The 13,485-nt window shown below is 38.5% G+C and overlaps 1 protein-coding gene across 1 annotated transcript in view; it reads left to right on the top strand.

Moving 5' to 3' along the window:
* The window catches only part of LOC311295467 (protein NLRC3-like), a 72,688-nt gene that overhangs the window by 256 nt on the left and 58,947 nt on the right, over window positions 1-13,485 (top strand). The window contains exon 2 of the mRNA XM_084416855.1: window positions 475-777. Within this exon, the coding sequence (XP_084272981.1) occupies window positions 533-777 (245 nt within the window). The 5' untranslated portion in view covers window positions 475-532. The remainder of the gene's footprint in view (window positions 1-474; window positions 778-13,485) is intronic.

Genomic DNA, 13,485 nt, shown 5'->3' with positions numbered 1-13,485 from the left:
AACTAACACTCATACAGTGGTTAAACGTACACTTTCTTTTTCATTTAACAGGAGAATATTAGTTTAATGTTGAAATCTTCGGTTGGATTTAAATACGTATTTAATTTTTCTTTTATTATCTATATTATAATGTGTATTGAGTGACAAAGTAATACTGGGCAAATAAATTGTGGTCATAGGATAAACACATAAAATCAACATCATATTTGCTTAATGCGAGAGGGATTGTGAAATACACCTGCAAGAGTTCAGCAGTGTCATTAAAGTGAAGGTGAATCCAGTGTTTAAACGAGGCTGCTGTGTTTGAAAGTGTGGCCGACATGTCGGACATGTTGGTCTATAAACAAACACTATACTGGAGAAAAACTGTTGTTAAATTAAAATGAAGTAAATGCCATTAAATAAAATGTAAACAAATTGAATTGTGTTAAAATTCAATTATGTTTTGGGCATGTCCTCTGTGTCCACATACAGGCATATAAATAGCCTAAAGTGTCACATCAAGGAGGAAGAGGAGAAACGTACCTTTCAAATGAGTGTGTGTGAGAAGAGAGAGGAGGAGGTGTCTGTTCACACTCAGAGAGCAGCATCTCCAGTATCCAGCTGTGTGTCCATGAAGAGTAACAACTCCATGATGGACCCCCCTAATCTCAGTGATGGACCATCTTCAGGATTCAGCTGTGTGTCTATGAAGAGTAACAACTCCATGGCTTTCCCCCCTGATCTCAGTGATCCCCCTATGTTCAGTGATGGACCTGCTGTGACCTCTGACCCTGTGTGAGTATCATGAAGTGCAGGGCTTTCTGGGCAGTCAAGATATTTTATTGGTTCAATGGCCCTAAAAACTGTCAATAACATGCATATAGACAAAAACAAGTGTGTGTATGGTTGCACAAATAGTTGTTAAAATAAAGGGTAAAAAGGCTATATAAAATATTTATCCAAATTGAATATATTTATAGATGATAGTCTTGGAATAGATAACTAGTTAGCCTCATTCGCCTCTTACCTGGCGACCCTATTCTTAAACATAGACTGGAAAAATACCCAAACTTAAATAGTTGCTGAACTGTATTTTTCTTTTCTATTAATATAAAGCCTGTGCCTGGGCACCTAAAACTGAAAATGTGGTAAATCCAACCAAGTTGTCTTTCAAATTTGACTCAAACTATCAATATGCTCTGGGAGTTTTAGGCTCAGTAGCCAATATGGCCACTAGGTGACATTCAAACTCCAGTTGGTGATTTAAAAACTTGTAGGATTTTAATTCATGAATGCTTTGGACTATTGGCCTCTTTTGATAAAAGAGACATATGATTTTATTGCTGAAGTGAAAGCAAGCAACAACAGAAGTAAAAATAAAGTTTGACACTTGAACTTGAAATAAAATGAAAAAGTTTCCACTAGAGGTCCGTTCCAGTTGAAATATAAAAAAAAATGAAAAAAGTGGAAAAAAGTGATATGATCAAAGTCTTATTTCATGATATGAGAATTTTAAATGACAGTGAAATTTCACAATTATCAATACTTCAGCAAAAACTAGTACAAGGTTAATTATTGTAAGTCAGTGGTTCTCAGACTGGGGGCGGCACAGAAGTTCTAGAACATTAATTTAATTAAAAATATGTAAATTTAATGTTTGATATTTATCTGCATTTACTGTGAATAGTAAATTAATGTTCAAAATGATCCACTTTTGTTAAGGGCTGTGTCGGTCAGCGTGATAACTGAGTACCATCGGCAGTGGTAAACCAAAACACATTTTTGTGCCCGTGAACGCTGTTTTACCTGGATATCAGGACACGAGTGAAGTACAAAGCCTTGTTTACAAAATAAATAATAGGTGTCGTGAAAATTTCTTTATCCTACGACTTTATCAAATAAGAGACACAGCGATACTTCTCAGAAGTGAATAAGCAATGCTTTATTTCTTGCAAGAAAGGCATTCTACACACAGACAATGTCTAGCATGAGAAGGCAAAGTGTCCTCCTCTTTTCAGAGTTAATATAGGCTAGTACTTTCTTCAGCATCCACGCCCTTCTCGATATGAAAAACAGAGTAATTATTCTTTAGAACACAGCGCACTAAGGACAAGGTTATCCCACCGTACTTCACTCAAGCCTACATGCGTTATGCAGCTGATGTCCATCAATGCATTCAAGATAAGTAAGAATAACATTTCCATTACATAGGTTAGCAACCAAATGTTACATCGCGACAATGGAAACGCTTGGATTTGTGCCGAATGAGAGCGGTGTGTAGGTGAGAGCCCAAAAACTATAATTAAATCATATGTCTATTAATTGTGTTTTGCGATTTTTCACAAATTTAACAATAACCTATTCCATGAATTAACCTGTTCCTCTGGACGTGGAATCTCTTGTTTCTTTTCCCAAATTGTCACTCACATCCCCTTTCAGAGGGAATTTTTTTTACATAATTTGTGCTTGTTGCACACGGTATAAAGGAAGTCAAGTTTATTAAGTGCATTTCACATGTGCAGGTAATTCAGTGTCGTTTTCTTCCGCAGCGCAGCATCAAATACCAATTCATATCTTGCTTGTGCGAAAGATAAAATAAAGTCTTCTGACCTTTTACAATCAGTGTTCATTGCTTTGGAACATTGGAAGAAAAGATATTAGGCAAGAGATGAACTCTGTCCTGCTTGTGTCCCACAGTCCTCTCAAAGCGCAGAGTGGGATATACGACCAAACATTTATCTTTGTGGGGAAATATATATATATATCCTGTTCCAGGATTATATAATTTAATTGGCTTTAATTAAAATTGTAAGTTTGATTGAAGTTTGTATGTTTTGTGTCATGAATGGTCTTTGGGCTAAAGCGATGCTTCAAAGAGGGACTCACGCTGAAAACGTTTGAGAACCACTGATGGAAGTAAAAAGTCCTCAAAACAGTTACAGAAGACAAGTTAATCAGTCAGCAATACAATAAGAACAAAGAAACTAAATTATAAACAAAACCGACAAAAAATACAACAGAACAAAAATACAAATGAAAAAACACTGCTTTAGGTTTTACAGGAAGATGTGCTAACTGTGGTATTCAGATAAGTAATAGCCTACAACAGAAATTGAATAAAGTAATCAAATGTAAAATTACACTGCTTTATACATTAAATATAGACTAATACTCAATAATACAATAAATAATATTCAAGAGTAGTGAATGATTTTATCTTCTGTTGTTTGATTTACAATAATGGTTTAGCAGATTTATTAGGCTGCTGTCACTTTAAAGGGATAGTTCGCCCAAAAATGATATTTAAGCCATGATTTACTCACCCTCAAGCCGTTCGAGATGCATATGTCAATCTTTTTTCAGACGAACACATTTTCAGTTATTTTAGAAAATGTCTTAGATCTTTCAGTGGTTATAATGTGAAGCAATGGGGTCCAGCTGCTCCAAGTCGCAAAATGTGCATGCATCCTTCACAAAAATAATCCATCCGGCTCCAGGGGGATAAACGAAGGCCTTCCAAGGGTAATCCGTGCGGTTTTGTCGTAAAAATATACATATTTAAAACTTTATAAACGAAAATAACTGGCTTCCGGTGGCGGTCGGCGCGCGTTCATGGAGATGGAAGCGTTGTGACGTAGAACGAGCGTGACAGCGCCACTGATCTATACAGTATAATGACTGGATAGCTCATGACGTTCTAAACTGCCACTAGGCAGTGACACCGGAAGTGTTCGAGCGGCCATCTTACGATTCCCTACCAGCAGAGGGATCCAACGCCCGTTATACAGAGATTGGTAGCTCCGACGGCACTTTTAAAGGGGCATTTCACCCATTTGAACATTGTTTTTTATTTAAAGTGGGTCATATATGTAGTCGAAATGTAAAAGAAATTTTGAATTTGGTGCCTTTGTGACCGAGAAAAGACAAAAAATAACTTCAGGACGCATTTGTATGAAAGACAACAACTCCCACAATGCACCACATTGCACAGCTCCGCAAGCCACTCCCACTAATCCAGAAAGCGCATATCTGCCTATAAGAGAAATCACTCTTCCGTCTACAAGCCTAGCTACCACCAGAGCTTGAAATTCATTTCACATTCACACAAAATGTCTAGTTAGTTGGCGAACTCATTAGTGCATTACTCCTCGTTTGTATTTCTTTCGAAAAGGTGAATTATTGCATGGTACCTGGATGTTCAGTCAGAACATATGCGGTGCGAAACTAGGAAACTAGTTCACAACACAAACGTCCGTGTCCTCGTCTGATTCAGAGATTTCGTCCAGGAGAAATTGTCATCGTTGAAAATCTTTGCCACAGACGGACTCTATCTCTGTGTTCGTAGCGGTTCGTAGTTGCATAGTGAGATCACCGGCGCCACCAGTCCGCCCTAACTCGAGCCAGTCCGGGCTCCTCGTCCGCGGCAGGCAGGTCTTCTGCCTCGGCTGCTCTTCGCTATAATGCGGCTTGTAAAGGTAGCCACAAACACCTGATTCAAGCATCAGACTTCCGAAATCCTCTTCTTCTATATCATATTGAGCACTCTCCTCCGCTATTGTCATAACTTTACATCTGTCTCCACAGCGCCTGTTAGCTTAGCTTCAAACAAGATGGAGGATATTGCTTTCAGTTTCAGAGAGTAAAGTCCCACCCACTGATCTGTAATAGGTCTGTAGCGTGAGCGGGTCCCGCCCCCTGGGAAAGATGAGGAACTAGAGCTTGTAGTCTCAACAGAAATCCCCCCCTCTTACACTTCCTCCTACAATGACGCAAAATGACGATTTTTGCGTCATTGTAGGAGGAAGTGTAAGAGGTAAATAACGGATTTCTCCCGTCTCAGGGGAAAATGAGAGAGTGTTGCACGACCATTCAATAGTATGACTGGGTTTCTAACAATGCAAAGCTTAATGCAAATGGGTGAAGTGTCCCTTTAAGATGACCCGATGTGCAGCATACAAGTGTAAGACGACGTTCACAAAGGGATGTAGAACAACTGCCCACAGGTTGTAATTCAAGCCCTATAAGTAGTAATTTATATGCAAAATTGTCGCTATGCCTGTGTTGTTTTCTCCGAGGCAAGAGCTGCTGCTTCTTCAAAAATCAACGATAAAACAGTCAACAGTATCCTATAAGAAACCTCAGAGCAGCAATAATCACAATTAAGTGTCCAATAGCGACACCATTTGACAGCTTCAAAAGAGCTTCGTGCAGAGTCCGTTTACCGTTACATTAACCCATACAATTTGTATTAAGCATTTCCTGAAAATGTAACTTGCTAATCAAACACTTTATATGAACAAACTACTAATCTATAAAACACAATCGGTCTTCCGACCTTTTAATATTGTGTGAATTGATGTTGATATGCGCGAGGGAGAGAGAGCAATACAGCGCTCGGGTTGTTTGAAGGCGTTTGATTTAATGAATTACAACGTGGCCACAATATAATAAAACGAGGGAACAAATTAGTATTGTGCTGAGGTATTATTAATTCGGACGTGGCTACGAAACAATATTCACATGAATATTCACCAATTAAAAAAAATATAGGTCTTTAGCATTCACTATTTAATTAATAGTATCAAACTGTTTTTCTGTGAAGATAGCTTTTCAGTGAAGGCCGACTAGTGTTCTCGTACAGCTTTTAATTCCTTTTGCAAAGAAATTGGCATTTTTTAATAAGCAGGAAAAATTTCCGACTTTAAACAAATACCCATTTAAATGCTAAGGGTGTTTGCGTTGTAAAAATGTGCAGGGAGACTTTAGATTTTAAAACGGTGTCTCTTTAGGCAATGTTTTTTCAGTCAAATCATAAAATTTCCTATTGATTCAATAGAACACATGAGCTCACTAGGGAATACCAATATGGCGGCGCGGTGGCTTCACTGTTCATGACGTCATGAGCTATCCAGTCAATCTATATAGATCAGTGGACAGCGCAGCCAGAGAGCAGAGCAAAACAAAACTCTGTGTTCGTTCTACGTCACGACGCTTCCTACGCTACGTCATATGCCAGCATCCATCTCCATGAACTCGTGGCTCGTGAACTAGTGGCTCGGAGCAGGGAGTGGAAAATAAAAACTAATGGCGGGAGTGGAGACAAGCGAGGAAAATGACAACAGCGAAGAACCTGTGCCTAAAAACAACTGTACGTCTGAAATGTGGCAATATTTTGGCTTCAATAGAGAAGACACGTCACAAATGCAGGTACTGTGTACTGTGTTTCAAAACCTGAAAAGCGCGGCCACGTCGCTTTCTCCTTCTTTCTACAAGTGATTGTGTCTGTTGTTGCTATGCAATCATTAACTCAGCCAGCATCTTTACTTCCGCATAGTGCGTTCTATAGCGAAGTGTACTAGCGGCAAAACTTTCATAAAATTAATTTTCTCAGAAACGGGACAACGATTTTAGAAACCGATTTGCTTGACGGCTTTCGCATGATTTGAGAGAATACTCGCCCTCAAGTTGCCTATGTAGCTCGACATATATAATTTAAAGCCCTTCTCTTTCTTACTCTTAGGTGTGACAGCCTCACAATATTGTTAACATCATTCATGTTAACCGCTGGAAGTTCTTGTAAACAGTGAGTGTAATTTACCATGATCTCCATTGAACGCAATAACAGCTTCCGATGCAGAACGGGATGTAACTGGGCGGGCTGAGACAAAAAAAAAAGAGGCTATTGATTTCTATCCCCTGCATTAGCTTTACTACTAGATATATTTATGGAGACGAGAAATGAAAACCTGCCCTGTACAGCTATGATCAGCTGTTCGGCCGAGCTTTCGATATTGTTACGGAAAGGCTGAAGCTGATCGTTTGTTTTTTGTCATGTTACTTGCGGTGAGCTTGCGGTGAGCTTGTGGCATTCTGAAAAGTTGCGGCATAGGCGGGCCTAGAAACGTGCTTCCATTATGAGCATTTGAAATAACGAATTTGCACACGCAAAAAACGCATTATGTGAACATTAGTGACAGTGTCACAAAGTCGTGGCGAAACATTTTGGCCACGTCGAGAGGAAACTACTCTCCACAGTCTTCTGGAACGCAACCTCAGGGAGCTATATGAAGACTTCAAAAAGTGTAAGGCCAAATCTACCAAAACTGTAAAAAAAAAAAAAACCAAGTAACAATAACAGAGTCTCACAGACAACCATTAATCAACATTTTGCAAGTGTGTGCCTTTTGAAAAAAAAAAAAAAATTCTTCTGAATATCAGAAGAATATCTATTAGCCTACCTGTTTATTTTTGTATGATCATTACATAAATGATAAAAAAAGAACAAGCTTAATAAAAACAGCATTTCTCCAGGGCAGGGATTTTCAAATTGGGTGCATGTGAGCCTCCCATTAGAGTAGGTAAGCCCCCCCCTTCCCCAAAATCCCGTCTGCCTGACCTAACCCACACACGCCTCTGCAGTAAATGCCATATTTTGTGTGTTCTAGGCAATGATTTGTTTCAATAACAACTGATAAAATGTAAATATTATTTTATTTCCACAACTTTCTTAAAAGTGCATTCATAAACGATTCTTTGCAACAGCAAATAATTTCCAACTTCATGCAGGCCTAATTGAGGCTACTTTTAAAATCACTGAACATCAGTAGGCCTAACCACAAGTCAACAAAACATGCTTAACATGTGAAATCGGCGCCAAAGCTACCGCCGTCGACACCTGACAGCTGAAATCGGCACGGTGTGCCTGGGCATTAAGCGCACATTTGAAGGAGATGCACATTGTCTCAAACAAAATCAGCACAATGGGCAGCTCTCTGATCAATGAACGACAACGCTGTTTGTTCATGAAACACATAACATTTAACAGTCAACTGCATTGAAGGCATGTTATCAGATCGAACAGATTATTTTTTACAAACAATTTTTTTTTACGATTTCAACCACATAAAACCTCAGATTAATACGGAGCCTTGGAAGTCACCTGTGGGAGAAAAAGAACAATCCGTGGCGATGCTTTTGCAATCCGTCCGCTCAGTTTATAAACCGTACTCACAAATTCTCAAACTGTTCCCTTGGTTTAACAAATCGTGACCACAGATTAATAAACCGTACCCACAAGTTTCTAACCCGCACTCTAGATTTGTAAACCGTGCCTTCAATTTTTGCAATCTGTACCCACAAATTCATAAACCGTTCCCACACTTTCACAATCCGTTCCTATGGGTTTGTAAATTGTCACAGATTTGTGGCTCACCCACATTTTAGAAGAACACCAGGAGGTAGGCCTACATTGGTAACGAATCTTATTGTATATTGTTTTATTGTGTATTAAGCAGGGGTGGGATTCCACTTGGATATATATATTTTTTTTCGGGTGGCGCGCAAAGTCCTTTTCGGGTATTAGTAAACATAATAACTAGGGCTGGTCCGAATACCATTTTTTGAGCTTCAGTAGTAATGAACATCGAATATTCAAAGCTTTGGAGAGAGGGGGCTGAACATATTCTTCTCTCTAATAAGTGCAGTGTCTGTCTGTCCGTTTGCATTTTGATTATTTCCAGAAATGTTCATCCAATCAACTTCACAAGGGTGCACAAGTGACGCATTTGGTGCAATATAGATAGACAAGCGAGACGTGACACACGTTCAGAATTAATAAACTTTTAAAACTACAGAACAACGCGAGCGGTAAGCGGTGCACCTCACACGGGCAGGGCTTATATGCTCCGAGAACAGACACTGCACTAGTGATATTAAACACATCTTCCCCATGAACAACACAAAGTAAAATACACTTGCACATAATACACACACAGGTCTGGTTAACTTAAAGGTAGGGTAGGTAATCATTTTTCTAAAAAAAAACATTCCAAATTTGTTTAAACTGTCTTTATATACCATTACATAATTAAAATGTAAGTACTCTGAAAAAGAAAATATAAAAATCGAGTGACTGTAGACCTTTTAATCTGCAATAAACACAGCTCATTATTTCCATTCACTCCCACCCCCTCCCTTCTGAGCTCCTATCAAAGCCACGCCCCCAAAACACATGAACGCGCGACGCCAAACGCTCAGGCTGGAACAAGATGCATTTATTACCTGAGACGAGTGGAGAGGAAGGAGCGCAGTACATACAGTGACATCATGTCAGAATCACATGTAATAAAATACCTAACTTTATCACTATGAATATAAACAAATAAGATTTATTTTAGTACTCACTATCAAGCTAGCATATCGATAATGGTAAAGTTTCATTCGGTAACGAGCTATATTTATAAGGCAAAACTAAAAACAGGTTGCATTGATACACGTTTTTCCATTACCATCAGTTACACTGTGATGAAGGTGAATTTCGTGTAAGATTCATAACATATAGCCTACGGTGTTTTGCATGTAAGAGTTTCCATGATGAAAACATTGTTGACTCTAATGAAGACTAACGTACACTCCGAGTCCGGAGACAAGTACCGCATCGTCGGTTCGAGGACAGGTCCGGGGTTGAGGGCGAAGCAGAGGAGGTCGTTCAAGAGTGCGGGCAGGGTCCGAGGAAGTAGTTTTTGCCTTGTTTGGCTTCGCTGACTGCATATGCAGGTGCTTTGAGCTGAATATTTCCGGGAACGGTGACATGTGATGAGTGCACGCAGGGCAGCGCGCGCAGTGGGGCTCGGGGCGGGCACGAGACATGAAGGCATCTGATTGGTTCTTTACATTCGCACCGAATGGCAGTGATTGGTCAGAGTTTTTACTGTCCTGCAGCTGCTACAGAGGTCTGATTTTTTTCGTTCCTTTTTCTAAACACATAATGTATTGACTACTATCAGGATGGAAGGACCATTTCACCCAGTATAAAAAAAAGTGTTTCTGAACAGGAACACCTACCCTACCTTTAAGCAGTACTTAAGGTAGTCTAATATTTTTCTGACTAACAAATTACTGACACAGTAAAGGGTAGATTTAAAGAAAAACTAAATTTAAATAAAGAAAAAGGAAATTTAAATACAGAAAAATAACATTTAAATAAATAAAAAGCTAAATTTAAATAAAGAAAAATTACATTTAAATAAAGAAAAAAACTAAATTTAAATAAAGAAAAACGAAATTAAGTTCAATTAAAAACGAGATTAATTTAGATTGATAATAACGGGTAAAAAGCTTAATACATTTTGTTTCTATTATTCTATTTTCCACAATGTCAAAGCAATGCATCTTAACCCAAAATACAAGCTCAGGCATGCACTTCTGTCCACACACTCCGCTATTCTGCGCTCTAGCCAGAGAATACTCCTGTTTCAGAAACAATTTTTTTGTAGGCCAAGAAGAAGCAAATAACAAGGAAGGATGGGTTCCTTCAACTGTCCATCCTATTAAAAATGGCTAGGCTATAAGATAATTGTAAAAAAGAGTATTGTATTTCGTCAGATTTCATACTGCTGAACATGTTCAAGCGCGAATGAGAACCTTTCGGTTCGCAAATGAGCACCATTAAAAAAAAAAAAAAAAGAATATTCGAATGTCAAATTTTCAAATTGAATACCAACCCACCGAACGAATATTCGAATGTTCGGGTTCAGCCCTTATACTGACCGCTCACCGCTGTCAATGTTTTTTTGTGCCTCTGATTCATGTCTTCATGTCATTCCGCAAGTAGTCCATTATTTTGCCACGATGGAACTTCATTCAAAGCAGAGCTCCACCAAAGATCCTGCACTCGTTGGGGAAGGTTATCTTAAGTGTGCCAAGAATTTTGGACGTGTGGAGCGACCTATTTCTTTTCTTAGCTGAAGCCAACAACAGGACAAAATAAATGTAAAGAGAGACATAGTGGAGTTCCTATTTTCGTTTTGACAAGTATAATACATTCTGTAGTCTAGCCCTTATATGACCTGGCAAGTGACATTATTCTAAAACGCATACACATAAAACTCCCCCGATATGGTTAGAAAATATTGCCTCTAGAGCCAGCTGCACAACGAGAAAATGTCATAGCATGATCAGAATAGCCTACGAAAGCCCTGAACCGCAACAGAAAAAAAGAAAGAAAGAAAATCTAGCATTTCAAGATTAAAGTCGAAACATTGAGTTAGTAGCCTACTTGTTCAAAACAATCACTTTAGTTCTGTCTATTTTAATAAATGATCCTTCATTTATCCAACTAATGCATTTTTGGTTAATAATATACTGTCATTAAAATTAAACTCTTCATTTTAAAAACAGATTTTTTTTTTTTAACTAAAGATTCTGAAAGCTTTGAAGGAGATCCCATAAAAAATTATATTGGCTTTACAGTAGTAACAATATTTTTGATATTTTGTACAAGTCATCTTCATTTATACAACGCTTTTAACAATGTAGATTGTTTCAAAGCAGCTTTACAGAGATAATAGCGGTTCTTTAATAAAGTTATTTTCCAGCTAAAGTTAATTTTGATTGATTCGCTTCTGTCGCAACGATCATTAGTTATTAAATTAGGGGCCGCTAAGACGACACCATTCTCTCTATACGAACTTTAAACGCGAACCTGTGATAAACGTGGCGTTCACATGCGCATTAAGAATTGGTTCTATAGTTATGTGCGTTTGAATATATGTGTGCAGGGTTGTGATTCCCTACAAACCAGGCCTAAACAAAGTACTGGTCTTTCCTTATAAATTTTGATACAGAATTTAATTTTATTTTGTCACTTCGGGGTAGGTACGCAAAACAAATTTTTTCGCCAATGCTTTATCTGTAGAGTGGTAAAGGGATCCTCCATAGGGAGAGACTAGTTGGCACTTCAGCACTGCGTTGTCATCGGGTCCAGGCGAAGGTCCTTCGTCAGATCTGGATACGGCCTGGATCCGGCAGGCTGCGGGAAAACCTTGGGATAAACAAAGACACTAAAATTAGCGTAGATGCCATTCTTCTTATGATGTAATGAGTACATCAGGATTTATGGGAAGTGTTCCCGGTTCTGGCTGACCTAAACTATGAAGCCTAATATTGAATTATAGAAGTCTATAATGTATTATGTGAATGCGATGTCAAAGAGATGTGTTTTTAGTCTAGCTTTGAACTGACAGAGTGTGTCTGCTTCCTGTGTGTCTACTTGAGCTCGCTCAAGTACTGCGGAGCTAAACCATGTAGTGCTTTGTAAGTAATCAGCAATATTTTAAAATGTATGCAATGTTTAATAGGGAGCCAGTGCAGTGTTGACAGAACCGGGCTAATATGGTCATACTTCCTGGTTCTGGTAAGAACTCGAGCTGCTGCGTTTTGGACCAGCTGTAGTTTGTTTATTAAGCATGCAGGGCAACTACCCAGTAGAGCATTACAATAATCTAGCCTTGAGGTCATGAACGCATTAACTAATTGTTCCGCATTTGTCAATGAGAGCATATGACGTAATTTAGATATATTTTTAAGATGGAAAAATGCGGTTTTACAGATACTAGACACGTGACTTTCAAATGAAAGATTGGTATCAAAGAGCACACCCAGGTTCCTAACCGACGACGAAGACTTAACAGAGCAGCCATCAAGTGTTAGACAGTATTCTAGGTCATACTGAACTTGTGATCGATAAGACATCTCTTCATTTACTGCTACAAACTGATAACGGTCAGATAAGTATGATTTAAACCAGTGGTTCTCAACCTGTCCTGCAGGGACCCCCTGACAGGCCATGTTTCTGTTTTAACCGTGAAATGGCACACCTGATTCAATTAATGAGTAGTTATTAGAGTAGGAAGCGTAGGAATTAGTCAATTAATCAATTAGTCAACTACTCATTAAGCCTTTAATTAATTGAATCAGGTGTGCCATTTCAGGGTTAAAACAGAAACATGGCCTGTAAGGGGGTCCCTGCAGGAGATGTTGAGAACCACTGATTTAAACCATGCTAGTGCAATTCCACTAATGCCAACATCATTTTCTAGTCTATTTAAAAGAATGTTGTGGTCAATAGTGTCAAATGCAGCACTAAGATCAAGTAACACCAATAGAGAGATACAACCACGATCGGATGATAAGAGCAAATCATTTGTTACTCTAACGAGAGCAGTCTCAGTACTATGGTACGGTCTAAATCCTGACTGGAAATCCTCGCAGATATCATTTCTTTCAAGAAAGCAACACAGTTGTGAGGATACTGCTTTTTCTAATATCTTTGACAGAAAAGGCAGATTCGAGATCGGCCTGTAATTGACTAATTGTGTAGGATCAAGTTGCGTTTTTTTAACAAGCGGTATAAATCATAGCCAGCTTAAAGTTTTTTGGTAATTATTCTAGAGACAAAGACGAATTAATGATATTAAGAAGAGGATCTATGACCTCTGGAAGCATCTCTTTCAGTAGCTTAGTCGGAATAGGGTCTAACATAAATGTTGTTGATTATATGATTCATATAATTATTTTAAATATCATGGTTTCATTATAAATATGCTGATTATCTCTAAGTTGGACACCCAACTTAATACGATATTTACCATCTGAATCAAACCATGTCATGTCAACAAATGGGAAAGTAAACCAGCTGATGATTATCATGTTAATTATTTTGCC

This window comes from Rutilus rutilus (assembly GCF_951802725.1).
Source record: "Rutilus rutilus genome assembly, chromosome: 1".
NCBI lineage: Eukaryota > Metazoa > Chordata > Actinopteri > Cypriniformes > Leuciscidae > Rutilus > Rutilus rutilus.
Note: the sequence above shows the minus strand (reverse complement) of the source record. Positions and strands in the feature narration are given on the sequence as shown.